Source organism: Solanum verrucosum, unplaced genomic scaffold, assembly GCF_900185275.1.
Source record: "Solanum verrucosum unplaced genomic scaffold, falcon-dt-bn FXZP01000157.1, whole genome shotgun sequence".
Taxonomy (NCBI): domain Eukaryota; kingdom Viridiplantae; phylum Streptophyta; class Magnoliopsida; order Solanales; family Solanaceae; genus Solanum; species Solanum verrucosum.
In genome coordinates this window covers 281,353-308,156 of record NW_026020185.1, presented here as the reverse complement: position 1 = coordinate 308,156, position 26,804 = coordinate 281,353, and the positions used below count along the sequence as shown (strand labels likewise).

At 34.4% G+C, this 26,804-nt stretch overlaps 1 protein-coding gene across 1 annotated transcript in view; it reads left to right on the top strand.

Moving 5' to 3' along the window:
- Window positions 1–7,707: 7,707 nt before the first annotated feature.
- LOC125829301 (myosin-1) overlaps window positions 7,708–26,804 on the top strand; it is a 28,229-nt gene continuing 9,132 nt past the window's right edge. Inside the window, exons 1-14 of the mRNA XM_049508543.1 lie at window positions 7,708–8,647; window positions 12,806–12,907; window positions 13,333–13,476; window positions 13,572–13,722; window positions 13,818–13,845; window positions 18,453–18,618; window positions 18,720–18,783; window positions 18,905–18,918; window positions 19,004–19,088; window positions 19,562–19,665; window positions 19,802–19,940; window positions 21,814–21,932; window positions 22,037–22,189; window positions 22,265–22,354. Of these exons, the coding sequence (XP_049364500.1) occupies window positions 8,324–8,647; window positions 12,806–12,907; window positions 13,333–13,476; window positions 13,572–13,722; window positions 13,818–13,845; window positions 18,453–18,618; window positions 18,720–18,783; window positions 18,905–18,918; window positions 19,004–19,088; window positions 19,562–19,665; window positions 19,802–19,940; window positions 21,814–21,932; window positions 22,037–22,189; window positions 22,265–22,354 (1,683 nt within the window). The 5' untranslated portion in view covers window positions 7,708–8,323. The remainder of the gene's footprint in view (window positions 8,648–12,805; window positions 12,908–13,332; window positions 13,477–13,571; window positions 13,723–13,817; window positions 13,846–18,452; window positions 18,619–18,719; window positions 18,784–18,904; window positions 18,919–19,003; window positions 19,089–19,561; window positions 19,666–19,801; window positions 19,941–21,813; window positions 21,933–22,036; window positions 22,190–22,264; window positions 22,355–26,804) is intronic.

Below are 26,804 nucleotides of genomic sequence, written 5' to 3'. Positions count from 1 at the left end.
AAAAATGTCATTGCAGACTACATATCAAGACAAAGCTACACAGACGGACCTAGACAAAGATGAAAAAATATTCAATGTTATAGCAATGCTTTGTACAAAGATAGATAATATGGACAAAGAGATACAAAAAATGAAAGGTCAGCAGCATGACGGTAAATATGCGGAGCTAAGTCGATCGGAAGACTTAAAAATTCCAGAGCTAGAAGGTGACGCTGGGAAACACCGAAAAACCCAAGCTAACAATTTATTACATGCAGCTACAGGTAGCACATCATCTACAAAAGAGGAGAAAAGATATGTCAATACAAATATGAACAAGATATTCGAAAAACCATTTATACCCAAAAAACAAAACCCCATATTTGTACCACCTCAAATAAATACCTATAAGGAAAGTCTAAACCAGGACAAAAAAACCTATAACCATATAACCAGAGCATACATAGAAAATATCCACAAAATACAAACCTTTTTAAATAAAAACCCCAGATCAAAAACTACCCAAAATCCACATGAAGATTATATTACCCAAGCTTTGCAAGGATATAATAAACTAATCGCTTTACCTAAGACAAATGCAAACCTAATAGCAACTTGCTATAACTATGGATTATTGAACACAGTATATACCCAAACTGGAGATGAAATAGCTACGATACCAGAGTTACATAAAGCATTCATGAACTACAAGAGAATAACTAAAGGAACTTTGTTTTATATAAAGTTTTATTCAGCACCAGCAGAAATACTTTACGACGAGATAAAACCGATTATACAAGTCATAAAAATTGGACTAACTAGAGAAATGATTATACCGGAAAAAATAGAGGAGCAAGAGGAGATACAAAAAGTAGAGATACCAGCATTCTATGCAGGAAAAAGGATTATTGGAATAGCTACTATACTGAATGAGCTAACATCTAATTATTTGAACAACAATTCAATATAGAGTTATTATTCACGGGAACAAACAATGATACATTTGAATTGTCGAGAATTTAGAGCAGCAGATATGGAAGAACTCAGGCAATGGGCACTAAGTCTACTAAAACCTGAGCAACAACCTACAACAAGAGCTATACGGAAAGATTTTATCTCTTCAGAAATAATGACCAGATACTGCAAAACTATTGGCCATAAATATCCGGATCATCAATGTTCCAAATGTCAAGGCGAAGATAATGTGATCCCAGACGTGCAGCTAGAGTAAAAACAAGGAAGTGACAAAACCGACAAGATAAAAAGAAAAAGCTATAAGTGGAGCTACTTTGCTAAGTGGAGCTACTTTATGAAAAGAAAAGATAGTAGTAACGTGTTAAGATAGAAATATTATGTAAAGTAAAGTTGTTTGTCATTTTGTTGGCTTTGTAAAGTAGTGCAGATGTAAAGAAGCACTAACGTGTTAGTCTAAGAAGGAATATGTACAAAAGTAGGAATAGTAAAGTAACTATAGTTAGGTGTAAAGTAATCATAGTAGGAATAAAGTAACCATAGTAAGGTTACTTATATGTGTATAAATAGGTAGCCATTATGGCATATAGAGGCAAGACTTTCTACACGAAAAGCAAGCCTCTCTTGTAAACAAAAATATTCTCAATAAAAATCTAAAGTTTCAGTTAAGCTATGGATCCAAATAGTGAAGATACTATACAGGTATATACATTTATGATTATGCATAACTAAATTTATTAATTCCTGAATATCATAGTAATGATAGAATAGAATTTATATTAGTTATTATATACTAGAATTATTTTTAGATGTTTTCTAGTTTGTTAACATGAGGAAAGAAAGGAAAACTTCTAGACTATGTCATCCTAAAGTTGAAACCATAGGCAAGAAGCCGTGAGGGGAGTAAACATAGTTGAGGCGCTGTTAGGAAGAAAATACTTTCGAAAGTACGATGTTAACAGTGACCGGAAAACATGTTGAAAATAATCTAGTTTATAGTAATCTAATATGAATAATATTCGTCAAGACTATGGTATAAGGGAATTATGTTTTGAAATAATTTGCCTAATTTGCATGACGAAATGATATTAGCATATAAAATATTAATCTTGTATGTATTAAGAAACATAGAAATTACGGAACTAAAACAAATGATATGGCAGCTGATATTTGAAGAAGAAGAAGAAGAATTAATGAACCAGGAATGGTATGAATTCGAATTAGATAGAGTAGAAATGGAAATGTTAAAATTTAACTTAAGTGATTTAGAAATCCAATATACTGATTAATGATAAATCAAGAATACTTAGAATATTGGCAACAAATTATAATAGATATTACTTTATTAAGTAATTTAATTAAAGAAAACATAGAAGCATTTCAACAAACTCACGACATACAATACATAGAGTATATATTAGAAAACATAAAAGAAATTATAAGATTAATACCTTTAGAAAAGATGTATTATGACAAAATTAATTCATAATATATTTATGAATCGGGACCCCCCCCCCCCCCCCCGCCATGAACAATGGATCGTGGAGCCTTTAGGATCTGTTTTCAGCCCAACCAATATCTTCATAATCATAAACATGTCTAGTGTTAGTTGATGGTGAATCATCCATGTGATTCAACAATTAGAGTATAGAACAAAAAATGAAAAATAAAGTCACAAAGGGATTTCAAGAGATGAAAAACTATCGATTTTGAAAATTGATAGATTAGGTTTGACAGAGAGAGACTTGAATTTGAAAATTGATAGAGGAATTAACTGTCGAGATAATGGAGAGAAGATTAAGGAGAGAAATCAGGAAGTCATAAACTCTGATTTTTAGAGTTGAGATTTATGTATCCGGGAGTTTAGATTTAGAAGAGAAATAAGATATTTTAGAAGTTTTTAGAAATAGCAGGGAATATTAAAAATTAGGGAAACATAGGATATCATTATTTTTTCCTTAAAATCCCTTTTTCTACAAAATTATGAGCTTAAAATTAGTATGGGCTATCAAAATTATGTGCTAATTAAATATTTGTGTATGCAATTCTTATCTGTGTTTAAATGTATTTCTAGACCGTGCTAGAAATACTTAAGTGAATATGAACAAATATAATCAATCACATATAAAAAATATAATTTAATAAAAAAAAAATTTAATCAAACTATGACAATATTCTCAACATATTCAACTGACTATGACAAAAACAATAATAATTGAAATTAAGTAAAATAAACTAATAAATATCTCAATCTTTTCAAAAGTAAAAATAATTATTAATAAATTACATCAACATTGCAAAACATGTATGTTGAACTATTTAATGAATAAAATACATATAACTTATAAGTATTAATTTTGAAAATATCAAGCAAAAATTGGGTGTCAACGGATAGAATTTCCTCCATGTAACAATTATTTTTAAATAAAAGAGAGAGTGCAATACACACACCATCATGAAAGTATATTAAAAAAGAGAGATGTGTTTCTCAAACTAATGAATGATAGTTTAGATATGAAACTCTCACTCCCAATAGTCTAGATATAAAATTTTAAAACAAAAACATAGGTTTGATATATTTTTGTCACTTCACTCTTATTTTTATACACTCTTCTCAAAATTGTTTATCCACTCTCTTTCCTGTATTGTATTTTATCACCAACCTCTATTTTTTTTTTATTATAATATACTCAGAAGTTGGAAAAAGTATAAAATACCACTTAATTAATCTTCTCTGGTAAGGAAAATATATAAAATTAACTTTTGAATTATATATAAAGAGGCTCTCTTAATCTTGATTCTTAATGTCAACGGCTAAAAAGCATTCCCTTAGGTAGCTGTATAGAGTTATATATGCAGGTATAAGTGTATTACTACGGTAGGTATTAGTTATGCAAGTTTAGTTATGCAAGGTTTAGATACCCATGCATTAGTTATGTAGATATTAGTTATATAAGTATTATATATGCAGAATTTAGTTATATAGAGATTATAATACATTAGTGACCTAATTGTTATTTCTTAATTTCAAAAATGTTTAGTGAGCTAATATTTATTATACCCATAAAAATAACAAATTATAAATTAAATAAATATCAATAGCTAAAAACAATAAAGTAAATAATAAATAACTAAAACCAATTAAGTAATTTGTATTGAATATGATTAAGCAATTAAGTAATTTAAATTAGAGTAAATACCAAATAAATTTTAAAAAATCAATATTTGCACCAAAGAAAATAATTAACAAGAAGTTAAGCAAAGAAACTAAAAGTAATTAAGCAATTAACTAGACAAAAAATCCAAAAAAAATCTGATAGAGCTTTTTTACATGTATTAATTTGATTTGTTGTAAATTAACATACATTTAAAAGTAAATTGATAGGATAAATGTGTAATTTATTATTTTAATACATGTATAACTAATACATACATAATTTATTTCACATTCTATCCCGCATAAATTATATATAGATTCCCTCTTAAGTTATATAAGTATCAATTATGTAAGATTACACAAAAAAAAAACACAACTAAACACAGTATAAAATTAATATATAATAACTTTTATCCTATTTACAAATCAAATATGAAATAATTTAATACATAAATAGCTTGATTATTCATATATTAACTTTAACTTTATTCAGCTACCAAACGGTCTTAAATTTTAGTTCCATCTATGCTCTCGCGTCATATGACTCTTTCTCAAAAGCAATGTAAAATACAATACATGTATTAAATATATTCTACAAGAAGAATTTTGAAACAAAAATGTCCTTAAAACATATAATATTTGTGATAGTCTCTAAAGTGCCATATGTCTTCTAAAGGAAAAATAAAATAAAAATTAAGGGAAAATTACGCGGTTAAGCAAATTTATACTATTTAATTGCTCATCATAGCTATAGTTTGCTATAATTACCACTCGCGGCTAACACTATACATTAATAACATGGACTGACTTCGAGTTTGTATAATTAGCCACGTTTGTATATGTATAATTCGCTAGAATATACAAATACATATGTATAATATACAATTATCTAACCGATATACATATACAATTCACCTCTCTCCCACTCTCTTCCCTCTCTCGCTCGCCTCTCTCCTCTCTCTCCCAATCTCGTTCGCCTCTCTCCTCCCTCTTCCAATCTCGCTTGTCATATACACAAATGCATATGTATAATATACAATTATCTAACCAATATACATATACAATTCACCTCTCTCCCACTCTTTGCCCTCTCTCGCTTGCTTCTCTCCTCCCTCTCCCAATCTCGCTTGCCTCTCTCCTTCCTCTCCCAGTCTTGCTCGCCTCTCTCCTCCTTCTCCCAATCTCGCTTGCCATATATACAAATACATAGATATAATATACAATTATCTAACCGATATACATATACAATTCACATTTCTCCCACTCTTTTCCCTCTCTCTCTCGCCTCTCTCCTCTCTCTTCCAGTCTCGCTTGCCTCTCTCCTCTCTATAACATGTAGCTACAAATTATAATTATCAAACTATAGTTATGGAGAATAATTAGACTATTTTTGAGTGACTATATATAAAAGAGAGCCCATTGCCGCCCACCAAAAAGGGACAGATCTTAAGCCACGTGTTTAAATCTCAACCGTAAATTTCAATCCAACAGCTCAGATTTGAAACGGGTTAAAGAAGACTTTGACTCCCTCCCTCCATTGACTTTACTCTTGTCCGGTCCTCCTTGGATCAAATTCATTATGCTAGTAATTTAATTGTAAATTTATATTTTATAATCTCAATATAATCATTTTTTTCATAAATCATTCTAAATATTTTTACTTGATTAACATAAGTCAAAAATTAAAAGTAGGTCTTCCCTACTTTTATTTTTTTATTTAAAATTCATTTCAATTTAACTTTTTTATTTTTGACTTAAGAACTATTTTTTTAAGTCAATCCAAACGGACTTTGAGAGGGTGTTTGGATGACTTAAAAGTTGATCAAACCTACTTTTAAGTTGATAAAACCTACTTTTAAGTCAGTTTTTTACTTCTGAAAATATTTGACAAATATAAAAAATGACTTAAAATTTAAAAGTGTAGCTCAAATCTATCCCCATTATATAAGTAACCAACAAAAAAGGTATAAAAACAAAATTTAAAAATTATGATTATGTGTCCATAATATCACTTGCAAAGTAAAATAACATTCTGAAATACATCTTCTTCTTTCATTTTCCTATTATGTTTTTTCTTATTATTTATTATGTCCTTTTTTTGATCTTGTATTTTTTATTTTTGATTGACTTTGGTATACGCTATTTGCGCCGAAGATTTTTCGAAAAACTATCTTTTTACATCCACAAAAATAGTATAAAATATTTTCTATCTTTCATAAATCTCACCTATAAAATTAAGCTGAGTATGTTAATATGATATTGCTATTATTATTGTTGTTACCCTTTCCTTCCATGCAACAGTTTTTTAAGTCCAAATAAAACAACTTTCATATATAGCAAATATAAAATTCATGTATGTTATAGCTATAGTTTGCATAATTGCGCTTCATATCAAACTTTATGTTTGTTAGGACTATTAATATGTATATTTCGCTATACATATACAAAAGAAACAATTGTATAATTTGTTTCGGTATACATATACAAAAGAATCAATTGTATAATCTGTGTTTGTATAAAGCGAGAAAGAGAGAAAGACAAAAGAAAACTAGGCAGGGGAAGCTTTGTATTTGTATAATCATAAGTGTATAGGACGAAAATATATGTATTTGTATATACAATTTTCTCTCGCTTTATACAAACACAAACACAATGCATACATTTGTGTTTGTATAAAGTGAGAGAGGCGAGTGAGATCTGGGAGAGTGACGAGCGAGATTTGGGAGAGGGGAACGAAAATATATGTATATATACAATTTTCTCTCGCTTTATACAAACACAAACACATTTTATATATTTGTGTTTATATAAAAATGAGAAAGGCGAGGGAGAGACTGACGAGAGTGGCGAGTGATTATGACATTTCAATTGAATTAATAATTTGCTATTATATACAATTTTCCCTACTTTGTTTGGTACTCTTTTCGAACTTATATTATGTATAACTAATGCTTGCATTAGTGATACACTCTATTATGTATTAAGGTGTGTATTGTTAATACCATGAATTTCTAGGTATTGGCAATGCAATGGTTTTAATGCATGCATTAGCATGATTAAAGATCCAATTGCCCCTCAAAACTTTTTTTTTACACCTTTTTTTAACCATAATAGCGGAGAGTATCTTTGTAATTTTTTTTTTTTAATGTAATGCATGCTATTTTTATGCATCAAACCAAACAATGCATAAAAACAATCTATGTATAACTAATGCAAACATAACTAATATATGCATTGTTAATGCAAGCATTACTAATACACTCTATTTAACATTATTCTGATATACTCAACCAAACAATCCCTAAGTGAAATGGATGTTAAAATATTAAGCTTATTCTTTTGTGATATATATAAATAGAGACCTCATAAAATAAATAACCTATTGTGTGGTGTAAAAAAATAAAAAAATAGTGAAGGCCATTTAGTCATTTTCATAGGCTTGTGACATGTGAATTTGAATATATTAACATTATGGTTGGTGTTGAAAAATAAAAAAAAACAATTGAATTTTGGAGGCTGTCACGGTGACACACCCCACCCACCCTCTCCTTCCCCTTCTTTTTTTTCAAAATGCTGTGTTGTGTACAGTGAAAGACCAAACATTCACAAAAGGAAAAGTTAAAAGGGAAAGAGAAGTAAAGCAAAAGCTGTTCCTTCTCTATTTTCTTAGATTTGCTTTTCACACACCCCATTCCTTCCTCCCTTCATCTCTCTTTTCCTCAGTACAAGGACGAGTTTTTTTTCCTCTATGTTCTTACATATCTTGACTACTTCAATTTCTGTAGTCCATTTTGATTTTTGGGCAAAGTTCTAGATCGATCTTGGCTCTGTCCTCTTCTTGTACTGCAGTTCACTTTTGAGGAGTTTGTTGTACAAAATTGAAGGGAAGAGTTTGGATTACAGATATATATTAAATCGAAAAATTTTGGGATTTTTTGACCCAATTATTTATTTTAGAATTCTATAAATTGGAAATGATGTTGATGTTGGTGAGTATGGTGTGATTGATGAGTGAGGAACCACTATTTGTTGTTTGTTGAGTGTATAGCTAGATTGTTATGGGTCCCCTCCATTAGGTTTGGCAGATAAGCTCACTGGGACCTTTTGAGTTACTTTATTGGAGAAGAAGAAATAAAAAAGTTAGCTTTTTGATTCAATTATTACAATCTTGATTGTGTTGTTAGAGCTTTACTTTGAAGTAACTTGCTAAGAAGAATGGCACAGAGAGTTAAAGGCACCCCATCACTAAACTCCATCAAATCACTGCCAGTCGGATATGCATTTGGTTTGAACAAGTCCGAGACTGTCAATGCGGCTAATCATAGAATGGCATCCAATACTGTCTCCAAGAATGGAGAATTGTTGAATGAGGCTAATGGTAATGCTGATGGATATAGTGAGGAATCCCCTTACAGTAGATTGAACTTTTCTGTTGAGGAAAGCCTGTCTAGTGGTGATGATGATCTGAGCACCAATGCATTCACACCGTCTCGTGTAGAATCGAAATGGAGTGACACCACGTCTTATGTGACAAAAAAGGTATTGGATAATCATTTTTCATGGATTGTTTTTGTTTGTTGGTATCATCTGTATGCAACTTCTTGATTTGATGTTCTGTTTGTCGTGTTGGTTGCTTGATTGAATTTTAGATAAGCCATCTTTTTGATCATATTCGGTTCATCAGTAATACCTTCAGCTTATAATATTGTTGGCTTAATCTGGTAAACTACTTGATGAAAGTCACTTATGGTTGCTCGGCTTGTACAACCTGATGTGATTTCTGTGAATGGTTGAGAGCTTAGGAAGCTGATTCTTACCCTCCACTTTTGAGTTATCAGTAGCTTCTTGGCTCATTGTCTGTGATTGGATTTTAAACTTTGCAGGGAGGACAACTCTGGTATCATTTCTTTCAGGAAAATGACAAGCTATTTTATTGTAAAACCTAAAACCAATTATCTTTACTTTGATGTAGGATTGTAAGTTCTGTTCTGTAAGATCTTGGAAGAAATTTTCTAGAGTGTCAACATATTGCTAGTGATACCTTCAAAGTAAATAGAATTCTGGAAGCTAATAATATCATTTTCGATTCATAAAGATATGTCTTTTTGCTAGGATATTGAGATAATTAATGCAATGTAGGCTGCAAATCAGCACTGGATCATCTTTTTTCTTGTGTTGTCTAGTGTTGTCAAAGGTGCGCTTCAAGCGCACTTAAGCCCTGAAGCGAGCATGAAAACATGTTGAGCGCTTCACCTCCTTAATGTTCTTTTCAATGTCTGTCATCAAGGCTCTAAGAAAAACTTCTCTTTGCGAATGAGCGTTTCCTGAAGAGGCGACACTACTGATATTTCACTCATCATTAAAAAAATTCAATTTCCTTGTATTTATACCTTCATTTGTGCCTTTTTTGATTAAATTCTGCGCTTTATTTGCGATTTGCATAAAGCCCCAACAAACCTTAGAGCTTTTTTGCGCTTTTCGCATTTGGTAACATTGGTGTTGTCTCTCTTTTCTGCTCCATTATTTTGCTCGGAGTCGAGTGCTGTGCTTTAGATGGATAGTAGTTTTAGCTGCTTTTCGAAACATGAAGAGGCATCATTATAAAATTTTCGGTAGTTACATGTATCTGGTTATTTATTTATTTTTTGCTCGTAAATTTTACTATAGCTCTTTTAACAAATAAATTTTCTCCCCCTTTATAACTAATCCAAAAGAATCTCCTTTTTGGGGAAAATCTCTCCTACAATGGAATTGGTGTATGTGCAGATTGTTATCTTACCTAAAGAAATTTAGGAAATTCTAGATCACCACGATTCCTGTTCCCATTTTAAATACCGAAAGCTTACCATTCTGTTGTAAGTTCATCTTTTACCTATGGACTCCTATCACTTGATTGGAATGCAGTATTATTTTGTAAACTAGCTCTCATGACATGGGTAGTAATAAATCCACTCAAAAGAAATGGTGGATAAATCCTCCTTGAAGAATGTTGCCTTTCCAAATCTTATATTACTGCATAGCTGTTCATTATGTAAGAAACAGCAGTGCGGATGAACAATGGACATATCTTTTGTAATTAAGGAAGTGTTCCATACAATGGATGAATCCCATAAAGGAATGGGAATTTAGAAGGATTGGTAGCATTTTCTCCAAGTTTGCTGGCTTATAGTCTGAAACTTTTTCCATAGTTTGGAAGGGAGCATCCAGAGAGCTTGTTTTTTTCCCAAATATCCGGAGGAGAAAATGCTTTATGAACAATGAGATATATTCTTTTTCTGACTAAGGGTAATGTTTCATACTATGGATGACTTATCGAGAAATGGAATTTTACAAGGATGGTGACGTTTTTCTCCAATATGTTGCCTGTCCAAGGTTGAAATCTCTGATTTGGTTGCTTGAAATAAAGTCCCCAGAGGTGCTTATGTTAATCTTCATAATCTGAACAAAGAAGAATGCTTTATCAACAACCGTCCTTTCTGTTCCCAAGGTGTGACCTAGAGTTTGAGTACGAGACTATCAATCTGATGATGACGGATTCAAATCCCAGTGACGACACTTGGTGTGAGGCCATCTCCTTCAGCCACTATGAGCAAGATCCTTATTAACCTGTGCTTGTGGGCTGGATAGGTTGTCCAGTGGAATACTTGAGGTGCATACAAGTTGACCCAGAAACCATCAATATCTGCAACCTTTCTATTAGGATTTGGTTAAGCTACTAGTTTGAAAACTGGCTTGCTTTTGTTGGTAATTTTTTTGTAAACATTGGCTTAAGTAGGAATGTCTTTCTGGAGTTTCTCGTGTGTTACAGTTAGAAGATGATCAACTTACTATACGCAGTGTGAAAATAATCTATTTAAGTTTCAGCACATAGAGGTTATCTATTCCTCTTCTTGTGGAATGAAGTATGGATTTTCCATCATGTGAATAGCAGAAGAATCAAACATAATGCATGCTGCATTTTTTGTTCTTAGATAGAAGACTGTCTCCCTTGTTTCTCATTATGTAATTGACTTGTGAATTATGAGAGATGCATCTGCTTCTGAGAAAGGCTCGATGACTTGAAAGTCTGTCTATGTGCATACCAAGAGGTATGGGGCGATACATATTGTCCGATCCTTGCTCACTGAAGGGATACAATTTGTGAGTACAGTAGAATGTGTGTAGTGGACCAATTATTATGGGAATATCGTGACAGGACTACAGAACTTTCAGAAGGAAAATCAGTGACTTTAACTTTTCAATAATTTCTGGTATTGTGAGTGATTGTAGAGTATTTCTTCTGGTGTACAAGTTTGTGATTATGCTTTTAGAGAAGTGTATATAGTTATACTAAACTCGTCTGCGCTTCTGTTTCAAAAGATCCATGCTTAAATCCCCTCTTCAGAGTTCCAATACCATTGGTATTTCCCCAATTTTTAAGGCCATGCAAATGGCTGGATTTCATGAATAAGTTATCCTTTTTTGAGTTTGTTGAAGACGTAAAATAAATAATAGTGCCACCTAATTTTTTAAGCTTTTAAATGAGTTGGTTACATATTTCAACATGGTACCACAACATGCAAGGGTCCTGTTTTCAAGTCTCACCGCTACCTATTATTAGAAAATTTTTCCCCGTTCTTAGCTCATGAAAAAGAATAAGACTACGCATGAGAGGGCATGTTGAAGACATGATTAAATAAATAAAAGCGTTCCCTTTGTAACAACTTAAGCTTTTGGATGAGTTAGTCACATACTTCAACACAGTTACAATGACTGGAAAGATATTGAATGATCTGAAGTAGCTTCCAAACGGCTCTGGAGACTGGAATTTTAGGGAGGGGGGGGAAACGAGCAGGAGAAGTTACCACCATTCATGAAGTTTGCAAACACAGAGGTTGTTTATTGATTTTGTGATGCTGCACCTAAGATAAACTTGCATCTCACTGTTTCTGTGCAACCTGTAAATTTAGACAGAGTGCAACCAATTAGAGGGGTTTCGTTAATCCAGATACTCCCTCTATTTTGAAAAGAATGACCTACTTTCCTTTTTAGTTTGTTTCAACAAGAATGACCTCTTTCCTTTTTTGGTAACATTTCCACGTGACATGTTAAGGCCACAAGATTAAAGGGCAATTTTGTACATTTGACATACTTTAATTTAGGACCACAAGATTCAAAAGTCTTCTTTATTTTCTTAAACTCTGTGCCAAGTCAAACTAGGCCACTGTTTTTGAAACGGAGGGAGTATATTTTATTGGTTCTTGACAAGTGCTTTACAGTGTTGGATCTTGTGAGACAGCTGGTGGCTAATTATTTATAGGATCATTTGTTGGTATAGCTTTGGCAAAAGCCAAAAGATGGTCTAGTTCCTCTCACCTGTGGACAGCTTTTGGAAAAATTCTTCGACATAAAATAGTCAATGGCGGCCTTCAAATTCTTTTTCTTGCTTGTTTGAATTCAAGTTCTTTTGAATTTTATGTTGGATTTGGGTTGCAACATATACAAGTAATGTTCAACATGTGCAATTATTACCTTTACAATGATTTGAAACAGGATAATCCCCCATTCCCCCCTCATATTTTATGTGTTTGGTTGGTTGATGAGATCTTTTCTACTGGCTTGCAGTCATGATATGCTGGTTTGACCGCACAAAGATATTTCCACTTTCAATGATTTTCTTACCTTCTTTTTTGAACTTTTGGCGTGGACTTGTTGCAGAAGCTTCATTCATGGTTTCAATTAGCTGATGGGAGCTGGGAGCTGACAACATTCATTTCGAAATCTGGAAATGAAGTTCTCATATCATTGTCTGAAGGAAAAGTAAGGCAGTTCGCTAAGAATTTTTCATCTTTTTGCTTACAGAGCTCTGTGTAAAAGAAACGAACTGTTTCAGCAGTTCTCTAGTCAATCTGTTCAAAAAGTTGAAAAGAAGGGATGCCTTAGAAACAAAAAGAAGTATGCTTATTCTATATCACCCATCTGCCGCTCTCATTCTCATTTCATCATGGCCTCTGTGTACCTTACCCTTGTCCTGCTCCAACCATGTACCACCATTTTTCTCCCTCCCCAGATTCCAAGTCCCTTCCACGCTTCTTCCTTACCTGTTAAACTTTCTTAAAGTTCTTGTTCCATGTTTGTTTTACAAACACATCTCTTTCTTCTTTAAATTAAAAGACTTTTCATGCTTAGTGAAGGTTCAAGTATATGATTTAATCTCATACCTTGTCTGTTCTTGGTCAAAGCAGGTCTTAAAAGTTAAAGCTGATGATTTAATACCTGCAAATCCTGATATTCTTGATGGTGTGGATGACCTTATGCAATTGAGTTATCTAAATGAGCCATCAGTGCTGTACAATCTTCAGTACAGATACAATAGAGATATGATTTATGTATGCACAAATTTTCCTAATCAAGTTGTAGTTAACTTTTTCTTGATTTTTCTTATTCTTATGCCTTTATTTCTTATCCTCTTCACCTCTTTTAGACAAAAGCTGGTCCAGTTCTTGTTGCTGTGAATCCTTTTAAGAAAGTCGCATTGTATAGCAATGAGTACATTGAAGCTTATAAACGTAAATCCGTTGAGAGCCCACATGTATATGCCATCACAGATATGGCAATAAGAGAAATGGTTCGAGGTACTGAAGTTATGTATATCCAGTAATAATGATTGAGGCCGAACATCATTCCTGGCAATCATGATAAATCTTACATAGTTCTCTTTTTTCTGCAGATGAAGTGAATCAGTCTATTATTATAAGGTCAGCTAGTTAAATGCATTATAGTTTTCATTTTGTTTGTTGTCTTCTAATATCCATTTTCTTTCGTATCTTCCGAGCTGAATCTCATCTAACTAATATACACTATTTATTTTTTGTTTGTAAATGTTATTTGTCCCTTCACTTTATTGCCCCCTCTTGGGTCATAAGCCCATGATGTCGAGCTCAGCATGTACTGCTTTAAATTACTGGTCCATTCATGCATCTGTGTCAAGGAGGGAAATTATCTCAACTGACTCAAATCTCTTGTTAATCCACGTGAAATTAGATAAGTATAGAACCACATTGACGTTATCAAAAGAATAGAATCACATTGGAAGCAAAGAATCCATAAATATGAACCTACTAGCTTGAAATGTTGAATCATTTTACATGCTTATTGTTTTTCTTGCTCCCACTGAGATTAATCTGATTCAAGCTATCGTATGAACATGCATATAAAAACTTTCTAAAATATTGTCCTTTATAATAGCTGGTTCATGGAACAAATAGGGGAGCCCATCTCCTTAGTAACCAGATATGATTAGTTAGATGAGAATCCAGAAAGTACACTACTAAGTTTTATTACAAGAAGTATAAAGGACATAATCGTAGAAGGAAGAAAATCCATGACATTGTTATTTTTTTAAGTAATGAGAGGGAGGAAAATGCTAAATTGTTTTCTCACATTTCAATGGGCAACAGACTGTTGGTGTATGCCTTTTCATTTAGGGTGTGTCAGCAGTTGATGCCAAAACAAAGTGAACTTGTTTTCTAGGGATGGTTTAGATTAAGGCCGGAATTGACAGTGGGGGAAGCTTTTAGAAATATATGCTATTTTCCAAAATAACACAATTTCAAAGTGTAAGAGCGCAACACGTGGTATGTGGATTAGGCACATGTTATGGGTTTCAACCTTGCCACAGACAAAAGCTTGGTATTTAATTGGAGAAAGTTAGACGGTCACCTTAATTTGAACTATGGGCCATTGGGCCCGGGGATTTCTGGGTGATACAGAAAAAGCAAGGACATGTCATAGTGTTATAACCAGGGAGAACCACACCCCAAAAGCTAACTAGTAAGGTTGGAGAGCCCAGGGCTATAAATACCCCACCATTCTCCGTTTCCGTTGTCCTTGATGGCTGTGAGCTAGACATTACTAGCCCCGGATAAACACTGCCGTACCGGCATCATCATCCAAGGCACAATGGGTACAAAGAGCGGTGGGGTGGCTCTGATACCACTGTATAACACTGTATAACAGGGAGAACCACACCCCATAAGCTAGCTATTATGGTAGGAGAGCCCAGGGTAATAAATACCCCACATTAACACTTTGTTGTACCAATGTGGGACTTTGCAATGGACCATAACAACTACCCAAGATGCCATTCTGCACCGGCAAAGTTTTTCCATCATGATGTCAAGCTTTCTTCCCGGATCATCAATCTTTACATCAGTGGCTTCAGATTTCTTTCCTATTTCAGCCATGTGATTCTGCAATTGCGACTCGAGTTTCTTCATGTTATCCTCCATTGATTTAGATCTTGTCTCTGTAATTGTTATCTTTTAAGGCCAGGATTATGCTTTGATACCAATTGTGATATACTTGCAATGTGTGTAAATTGCAATCAAGGAATAGGACAGAAATGGAATTTTATTGATTGTGAATTCAATACAATGTAACCACATTTGAATGATGAAAATGAAGAGGGTAATTCTAAGCTTAATACTCCATTACAAGCTTGAGTTCCTCTGTAATTTCCCTGAAAAAATTAGGAAGAAGAAGGTTTGAAGAGATGGAGAGAAAAACTAGACATTAGAGAGAAGATATTTGGTGGTTTGGATTTTTACCAGAATTCGTACAACTGTCCAGCTCTAGTCTGTTATTTATTTAGCTCTTTGTCAAAAAAAAGTCTGTTATTTATTTAGTTAGCTGATGCTAATCCTTAGCCGTAGATCATGACTTCCCATTTTAATTCTGCACCGTACGATTACAATTCGTGTGATCCTTCCTTTATTTGCTGGCTGCTCCATACATATACACGTGTCCCTCTACATAGTCTCATTTAATCTTTATGCTGACAAAGCCTAAATCAGTTTCCCAATTCAGCTCCGACATAACACATAGAAGTCGGCAATCTCTGTGACTGTTGTCTTTTCCATATCAAAGGGGAGGGAAATGTTAGCTATGTTTTACTGTACTGTGAACGACAGCAATTGATGGTCTTATGCTGCCAAAATATTTAAAGGTTTGGATAAATGCAGGAAATAATAGTGGGGTAATCAGGTCCTATTTTTAAATGTATGTCTCATCAAAATAAGTCAGTTTTACAATGCATGTTTCCGTACATTTGGTTAGAGAGAAAGATAACTTTTCAATGAGAAGTAAAGGCCGTTTTTAAGGCCTGGATTTTCTAAACTTCCTTTTTGATTGGGTTTAATGAGAAGTTACCTACTGAGTCCTATATTTTTCTGAATTTTCTGGAGGAACTTCAAATTGTACCCCCCTCCCCCTTTTTTCTTTTCGTACTACTACTGTTTCATTACATATTATATGCACTTTGGCACAAATAATATCACAAAGGGTTTTCTTTTTAAGAAAAAAAGAAATAATACTAAGGAGATTGCTACGCCCAAAATTACACCTCAATTAAGAAGTATAAAACAATCTTCGTCAAATATAGAATCCAACTAGGTTGGGGTCGAATCCCACTGGGAATAAAGCGAAATCTAAGAACAAAATGGGAAATATGAGAATTTTGGGTTTTGGTTTAAGATTCATTTTTTGACAAGTAACAATAAACAATACCACTTAATTTAGAATCAACCAGAGAGAATTAACCATGATTGTGTTCACCAAGACTGTTTGACCATTTTCGGGTTAATTACAGAACTTCATCTTGCGTTGTTAGTATATCAGTTTATCAAACTTATGTGACAATTATTTCTAACCACATTTAATGCATATCACTTTTATTCTTTTGAACTAAAAGTGTTGCATTCATTTCAACAGATAAATACTCAGGTTGGTTAATTTTGCTACAACATTAACCATTAGACGAGTCCAAATCCTCGAATTCTTGTTTTTAACTTTTTCCCCCAAGTTTTAGCCTTTTTACTCAAACAAGATGAACTTTAAGGAAGGTTTTAATGTTTGCAACCGTTAAAAGTCAATTACGATGAAAGAGGTAATAAGGTATACAAATACAACATCCGATTTATTTTGTAAAAACCCTATTTTTAGGTCAGTCGTCATGGATTCCACAACCCTTGGTTGTGGGGTGTAGCCACTCATGATTAATGAAACAAGCAATATAATTGCATTCATTCAAGAAGTAATTACTTACGAGAGTTAAAAGACAATCAACACTTTTGTCAAAAAAAAAAAAGAAGAGACAATCAACACTTGATTCAATTAATCAATGTAATTCTCATTCAAACTCTGTTCAAGCGTTATCGTCTTCTTCGCTAAAACAAAGATCATAAAATAAAACCCTAAAGATACTATTTATAGTTCTAGGAAATTTTAACTTTAAAAACAGAAAGAAGAAGTCTCGAGGCTCGTCTGACGCTGCGTCTGATGTGACGGGCCGTCGCCTTAGCGTTATCTGATCTTCAGAGAGTGCCTTAACCCTGCAAGTGTGACGCCGAGCCTGACGGCTCGTTGGAGATCTGACGGTCCATCAGATCCACCTCGGCTTTAACTTTGGAAGGTGGATCAACTCTGCATGTGTGACGCTTGGTCTGACGGCCCGTGGTAGGCCTGATGGTTTGTCGTCCTTGCCGTCAGAAAACTTCAGAAACTTGGGCTTTTCTCTGCAAATGTGACGGCTACCCCCGATAGCTCATCATAGGTTCTAACGGCCCGCCGGAGCTTTCCTTTAGCAACACTTTGCTTCATTTTACTTTCTTTTCTTGGCTAATCCTGTCCAACATAGTAGCCCCCAAGGCCTAGCTCGAGTGGCAAAAGGTGGAGGATTTGTGGCTTAGGTCGCAAGTTCAAGTCCCACACCATGCAAAGCGAAGCCCGGTATTTAAGTGGAGAAGGGTAGAGGGGCGGGCCCATTATCCACCGAGTTTAGAAGGTTGTGATTGGTCCAAAGGGCGGGTCACAAATGGATTTCTCGGTTATCAAAAAAAAAAATCCTGTCCAACACAGTAGAAACACTATTAAAAGACACTTTTTTGCTCAAGAACTCACAATTATTCATAACTAAAAGAATCAAATGTGCTGTCAAATGCCAGCACATCAGAGATCACTTTTGGTAAACTCAGAGTGGAAAGTGGATGATTAATTTGGTAATTTGTTATTCTCACTTGGTGGCTTACATGAAGGCATGCATTTTTATTATTTAGGCTTATTGGCCTTTTCTATTGTGCTTATATCCTGCTAGCTGGAGTTAGACTAATATACGTTCTTTTGTGTAGATTCTGACTAGTAGTTATATCTACAATACTTCTTGCTTATTACATACGATCCTCTTTGACTTCCTATAATGCTTGTGATATATTTTGACTTTCAAGAAATTCGTGAGTACTAATTTATTGCATTAAGTTATCTTATATAATCTTTATCCTAAAATAGTCCTTGGTTTGTTCATACCCAGTGGGGAAAGCGGAGCTGGCAAAACTGAAACAGCAAAGATTGCAATGCAATACTTGGCTGCCCTTGGAGGTGGTAGTGGAATAGAGGATGAAATTCTGAAAACAAATCCGATTTTAGAAGCCTTTGGCAATGCTAAAACTTTAAGAAATGACAACTCAAGTCGATTTGTAAGTAGTTTTCCTATAACCAGAACTGAATTTTTACTTTGTAATCATTTTTCAAGATGTCTGCCGAGTCTTTGAGAAATTGCTGACTATTTTATTGACAGGGGAAGCTTATTGAGATTCACTTTAGTGAGACTGGAAAAATATCTGGGGCTAATATTCAAACATGTAAGACAGCAATCTGTATGAGTTCATTGAAATGAAATTTTTGTACTAAAGTCAAATCAAGTGGCTGACATGTATTTGTACTTTTCCTTTGACTGCTGGCATTGTTTCTCGATCTTCACAGTTCTACTTGAAAAGGTACTTTTTCCCTTTGAGTTGCCTTGATCAACAGCAAGTCTTATTTTTTGTAATATACACTTAATGAATATGTTTTATGGAACAGTCCAGAGTGGTTCAATGTAGCGAGGGAGAAAGGTCATATCATATATTTTATCAGCTCTGTGCAGGAGCTCCAGGAGCTCTCAAAGGTATGAACTGATAAACATATACGAGGGTGAGATTTTCATTGTATGATCTCTCAATACATTTTTTCTAGATGTTTTTCTTTTATTATGTGGCTGTTATATGTTTGCTCCATAATTTTGGTTGACACTTCCATTGTTTATAGTAAATGTCATAGAAACTGTTAACTACCTGTGGATTATCTTCAGAAGAAGATAGTTTGCCTTAGTTACAATGCACATTAGCACATGCAAATGCAGCTTAATATCAATATATGAAAGGGTTTGGACGAGAATTGCATGTACAAAGCAGGTACAACTCAACAAAAATGGAACTTGGATTGAATGATAGTATGTGCTAGATTTATAGTGGTTTCTGATCGGTACTATGCCTAATATAAAACTTAAATCCGAGTACTTTGTTTTGAAGTTACAACTTATTACTACATTTGTCAGACACCTTAGGTGTTATTTCATCTCTCTTTGTGCGTCATCTGCAGAAAAATTAAATTTGAAGGATGTGAGTGAGTATAACTATTTGAGGCAAAGCAATTGCCACTCAATTTCTGGGGTTGATGATGCTGAACAATTTCGTATTGTAATGGTAATATTCTTCCAGTCGCCTAAGTCATGTTTCCATGAAAAAATGATTTCACCTTTTATCTTCAAGTCAATTGACTTTTGATCTTGTTTGTTTCCTTAAAACTTGTTGAGAAGCTAAATATGGAGTGTTGTTTTAGGAAGCACTCGATGTTGTCCATATCAGCAAGGAGGATCAAGAGAGTGTTTTTTCGATGCTAGCTGCAGTTTTATGGCTTGGAAATATCTCTTTTACAGCCGTCGATAATGACAACCATGCTGAGCCAGTTGTGGATGAAGGTAATTTGGAAAGTAAAAAGATAATCACTTCAACTATTTGCAGCCTTTCTGATTCCTAGTAGGCGGTGGTTTTTTCCTTTTGGGTAATGTCTTTAGGGATTGTTTGCTATTATTTCGTCGTGTCACTCTTATTCTCACTTGGACACCTTCCTTTCCCCCTTTTGATTTGTAATACTTTGTGTGAGAAATATATGAGAAAAATATTATTGAATTGCGTTTTAATTATTACATAGAGAACCCTATTTATAGACACTATGATACAATTCCTTACCAACTAGGAGACTATAAACTATTCCTATTTTGTGTAGGATTGTGTATACCAACTTGTGACATATTTAGGGCCCGTTTGGACATAATTTCAAGTTGTGATTTGAAATCATGTTGAATTGAAGTTGAATTTTGTTTGGACGTGCAATTTGGATTTCTTAAGGTGTATTTTTCCTCTTGAACATAAAAGCCCCACAATTTGTGAAAACTATCAATCTTCCCCAACTCTTATACAATCTTACTAAATGCAAAAAACCATAGTTCATAAACAAGGTATTGGAATATCTAAGGTGCCGCATACCCTTCGGGGTGGCCTAGTTGTTTGGGCCTGGGACTTCCATGTTGGAGGTCTCAAGTTCGAAACCCCTTGCCAGCGAAAGCAAGGGGTTTGCCTTCTGGGTCGAGCTCGTCGCACCGGGCTTGCCTAGTGCGGGTTACCTCTTCTATGTGGTTTGCGAGCTATTGCATAGGAGCAGGGGTTTTTACCTTGTGCGCGCACCCGAAGGGTAGCGGCTGCGGGTTTCCCTTGTCATAAAAAATAAAATAAAATATATATATATCTAAGGTGCCGCATTAATAAATCACAAAACTTCATGTTCCTTTTAGGCATAATACATAAACATGACCCTTAACTTGACTTCATCGGACGACTATGACCTTTAACTTTGAGTGTGCACAAGCAGACACTTAAACTTGTATAAAATTGAACAAAATAGACACATTCATCCTACATGCCGTCCTACATGGCAGTTTTGTGTCCTACGTGTATTATGCCATATAGGACACGTGTGTCTACTTATTCAATTTTATACAAGTTTAAGTGCCTACTTGTGCACACCCAAAGTTAAAGGTCATAGATGTTGGTTGAAGTCAAGTTACGGGTCGTGTTTATATATTATGCCTTCCTTTTATAAAGAAATGCTTGCATTTACATGCTATTTACAAATATAAACCTTTAAATACACATGATCTTACAAAGATCCACTAGTCAACAATAGTAGTAACCAACTATCCTTCAATATAATCCTTCCACATGGTATGAACAATCTCTTCACGTCGAGCATGATTTTTTTTGTTGTAAAACTTAAAATGATGGGTTCTTTTTTTGTTAAGTATAAATTTATGGGTCAAGTTTTTACATTTCAAAAAATTTGAAATCACAATTTGGAATTTGAAATCCTACTTTTGGAGAAACTTTGGGATTTGAAATTGAAGTTGAAATTTTGTGCAGATTTCATAAACAAACGCTGATTTCAAACAAAACTTGTAAGTGGGGTCCCAAATCCTATGGCCAAACACCTACTTAGTTGTCGCACTTATATTAGGTCGATGTTCAGGGAGGAGTCTGTCTAGACTAATTAAAGCTCTGCAAGTAGGATATGCCTAACAATTAGTGCTATAATTAGAGTAGAATGGCTATAGAAGTTTCATGTAGCTAACTTCAACTAATTTGAGATTAAGATGCTGGTGATTATTTTGTATATCAAATCTAAAGTATGTTAGGAGAATCTTCTTATACTCTTTGATGGTTTTCCAAGAAATTACAATGGTATCATGCTTTTATTGTTGACTCTTTGATGTTATTATTTGATGTCTAATTCTGTAGGCCTAACAACTGCTTCAACTTTAATCGGGTGTGGTGTGGAAGAGCTAAAACTAGCTTTATCAACTCGAAAAATGAGAGTAAGAAATGATGATATTGTCCAAAAGCTAACACTATCTCAGGTAATGATTCATTATATGGCCTGCTGAAAGCTTGTTAGCTGCATTTGACCGAATGGACCAGTTAAGAAGTCCTTTAACAATTGATCTTTCTGCCAATTTGTTAGGCTACTGACACAAGAGATGCATTGGCAAAATCAATTTATTCTTGTCTGTTTGACTGGCTCGTTGAACAAATAAACAAGTCACTTGCAGTTGGCAAACGTCGAACTGGAAGATCTATCAGCATTCTTGATATTTATGGTTTTGAATCATTCGAGGTATTGTGTTTATAATGCTTGGTTAGTTCATCTTTCTTTTATTTCTGATTATGCTGACTTTGATTTCCTTTCCAGAGGAACAGCTTTGAGCAGTTCTGCATTAATTATGCCAATGAAAGGTTGCAACAACACTTTAACCGTCACTTGTTCAAGTTGGAACAGGAGGTGATGAGCCCTTACTTAATCCTTTTAGAAACTGATGCCGTGGTTGAATATATTTGCACCTGACTTTCAGGCTTTCAAGATCTTGATACCTGTTAAATAAGTATCTGCACTTGAGGCACATGTCATTTTCTGTTTGTTTTCTTCCCTCCTTGATCATTTTGATTGAATGTGGGCAACCATGTAAAGAATGCAAAGGCTTTTGTTCTAGGCTAAAAACATGTAAGAACAACGGAGAAAAACCCTCAGCGTGCTTATTGGTGGGAAGAAGAGGATGTTCTGCAGTAGCTATAGGTTTAATTTAATGTCAAATTACTAGAGATTGCAGATCTTTTGAATTCTTGATTTTGCTAGGTTCTCTATTTTTAGTACTTGTAACTTGGATGCTACTGATGAGATTGCTGTTGGGAGAAAAGTGGGGGGAGGTGGAATAGGTGTGTTGTATCCTGCTAGCTGTGGTTGGATAAGGTTGGTTTCCTATTGTTTTCCATTATCATATGCTACAGGTGTTTCCATTGCTCTGAACATACAATATTACTCCCTATGTCCCAAATTATGTAGCACACTTTCCTTTTTAGTCTATCCCGAAAAGAATGACTCCTTTGTGTATTTAGAAACAATTTAACTATACTTACGCTTTATGAGATGATCTATAGTTGCACAAATGTCTATGTCTTGTTTCAAGCCACAAGTTTCAAAGTCTTTATTAAATTATGTGCCTAGTCACACATCGCCAAATAAAATGAGACGGAGGGAGTAGTAGATTTCAGCTCTTACCATATGCCTATTTCAACATGTGAGACTTCATATGGTAAATATTAGATCAAGTAGTTTCATATACTCCCTGTCTCCGCTATATATGCGGCACACTTCCTGAGTTCCTGTTTTAGTCTATCCAAGAAGAATGCCACCTTTTTATGTTTAGAATATTTTAACTTAGGAATTTCCATTTTATTCTTAATGTGATGATTTATAGCCATGTAAATGTCTGGCTTGTTTTAGACCACAAATCTCAAACCTTTCTTTCTTATACTCCATTTCTAGTCCAACAATGACACAAAATAAGGGACAGAGGGAGTACTTATATTTACAGCATGAGACCATAGATACCAATCTAGAATCCATTTGCCAAGTATGGTTGAGAATTTTAACTATCTTTCTAACATCTAAAAAGTTTTAGATAAACAATATTGCTTTGTAGTTCCACTTTTTAAACAGATAGTGACAACGGATTTCTTTTTAAACTAACATGATGCACTTTTTGAACTTCCTTTTTAAATAAATGTCCCAAGAGGAATAGCATCATCAATGTGAGTGTATAGAAGTTCGGTGGTACAATATAAGCCGGCTGAGCATGATGCAGCCTCTTAGAAGTCAGATCAAGAAAGTTTTTTTTCCTTTCACAGTGGTAGTGGTTCTGCTTTAAAAACATCTATTAGTTATTCTTTCCAATAAGAGGCATTTCGATAGCAGCTTCCTGTTATTGGAAGGAACAACAGATGATAATTTCACTTGGGGAAGTTAACCTAATTGAGTTTTAAAAAATGATGTGAAAGTGTTTAATTTCAATTTTATCAAGAACAATCTTTATCGATTAACTATAGAGTTGGAATCTTTTTCGTCATGGGTTTTTGAATTTTAATTCCCAAGTATTGAAAACCTTACTCTTCTAGATATCTTAAGTCAGTAAACCATAGTGAAGGTGGCCCGGTTTTGTCTGTCGTCCATCTTCTATTTTTTTATTGCTTTGCAGAAGGAAGCTTTTAGTTTTACTGTTGGTTTGCATTATTAAAGAAAGTGAATCTTAAGTTTTTTGTTTTGTTTGATAAGGTAAATAATTTTACTAACAATTGAGGGAAACCCCGTATGCGAGCCATATACCAAAAGAAGAGAACCTATGTCAAAATATGGTTCTCAAAAGAGAGATGCAAACCTCTATACAAATAGGGATCGCATAGGTACACCAAAAAGAAACTAGAGACAAAACACTATGCATTTTTACAAAATCTAGTTCCACACCTTTAAATGCCCTCCTATTCCTCTCTTTCCAAATGACCCACATGATTCCTGAAGGGGAAACACCTCATACCCTCGAGCTTCTTTTCCCCCTTCTATGGGTCCAACTTTGCAAAGCTTCCTTCACTTTACCCAGCATCACCCATTGTATCTATGTGAATCTTAAGTATCTCAAGAAGGATGTGAGAAGATAAGAGAAGGGAAGAAACTTATCAAAGACTTAATGAATACAAGACACATTTATTTATAGGTGTTAGAAACAAGACATGATATTTGTCTAGTGTGGGATGATATCTTATGCAAGAACATTAGTCATTCTTTCTAAACGCCAACACTTAATATTCTGACCTTCATAATAAAAGAAATACCTTTTCACCAAAATAAAGTGGGAGAACCAAATCCAGTTTGTTTAATTTGAATACACATGAAGTAAATAATGCTAAAAAACATGTTGGGGAACTTGCCGAAAAATTAATGGCCCCTCAAATCTTGCACGAGAACAATCACCGGAAAGCTGCATAGCGCTGTCAGAACAGTTACCTGAAAGAGGCATTTTGAAATTGAACGATCACAGGAAAAGAAATGCAATGTCTCCGGAAGTCAAAGTGGTTGGGAGAGGCTCTAGAGCGGTCACTAGAAAGACACGTGGTGCTACTAGAGCAGTAGCCGGAAAAAAATGCAGTGCCACTGGCCGAAGTGGCCATTGATAAAGAAAGGAAAGAAGGGAACAGTTTGCTGAGCAGACACAAAAGAGCACTGGTAGGAGAAAGTGCTGAAGTTACCGTAGACTTGGCCAAAATTGCTGAGACACTGATACAATGTTAGAAGATAAGAATATATCTAAGACTTAATGATTTGATACTAAATTGCTCGAACTTTTCATTTTCTGTGCCGTGCCCGTGTCGACACGACGTGGGTGTGGGATCCGTACCGGATCTAGTCAACCAATTTTGGGTACTTTGACCAAAATTGACGGAGAATTTGGGACAAATGCAATAATTTCAGTAATCAAAGCAAAGGTCAAGGTGAAATTGAAGAAAATGGAATACATTGTACATTGAAATTTCTATGTTAGCCCTTTTCCTTTTATATCTCCTTCCGAGATTCTCCTTAGAATACCTTGTAAGTTTCTCTTATAATGTCTCATAATTTAGATATTTTTTTTGATAACCATGGTTTCCGGGTCATCTTTCACCTGCCTCAACTAATTCCATGTTGATACCCGCCAGTCTGCCACCTCCCACTAGCAACAAATAATTTAGACGTACTTCTACACATCTATATTTAGATATTTGAATTATTTTAGCCGAATACCCCCATCCTTATCTTTACCTGGACCAGTACCTCGAATCTTAAAATTTATATCATCAAGGATGTGACCTCTAGATCTACCCCCATACCGGACAACCGCACCTGAGTGAGAGCAACTTAGATTTGATGAGTGTAAGGTACACCAATTTTAGGTGATAAACTACAAGATACATGTGTTTTTTCAATATGGAACAATATCTCACATAAGAACACTACTCTCGACTCAATATGCTTTCATTTACACTTAATATTGTAAGAAAGATTAGAATAAACACTAATTGTGATAATCAGATGAGCAGCCGCAGCGGTGGGTGGCTACTACTTCTTGAATTTACCCAAAATGTCTGCCCATGCAGAAGCCACTGCCCTGGGACAAAACACATCAAAGACTACCCATGATCTCATGATACCCCAATACAGACCATCAGTTATATGTATTTTTGGGACTTATCCCAATTTTTTTAAATTAAAAATGTTCTTGAGTATCAAGATAAGCTTATTATTCCCTTTAGTTTGGTCTTCCCGCTGTACTCATTTTGTGGATTTTAGAGTTGCTATCTTTGGATTTGACTCTGTTATTTCCACCTGTCTGTCATCTTGTGCAATGTTCAGACCAAGTTTTGAGCACTTTTGTCATCCTGTCTAAAAGATATTTATTCTGAAAAGAAGCTCAAGTTTGTAAATCTCCCCACCTCTCATTATTTTGAACCCTGACGATTCAGTAGTTTCTCTTGTGTAAAGGATGGGATGGAGATAGCTTTAGTTTGATTCTGACTTGACTTCTTCAAAGTGAGTACCCAAAACGGTATTTGTATCATATTATTCCAATCCTGATTTTGATTCCTCTTCCTGAGGTGATAATCTCCATCACCCTTATCCACATTTGCTTTCTCTTTTGCATCATATGATATCCACCTTTGATTTAGTACAGCTATAAAAAATGCCTTCTTCTGTCTTTTTGCACCATTATTTTTATCCCAAAATAAGCTTTTATACTGAATAATTAAAAGGGTTGCCATGTTCACCAGATACTAGTGAGAACAGTGATAATATTGTTATGAGAGAATTGTTCTCAACCTCCTTTTTGAATCTCAAATAGGATGATCTTTCAATTAGGAATTGGGTG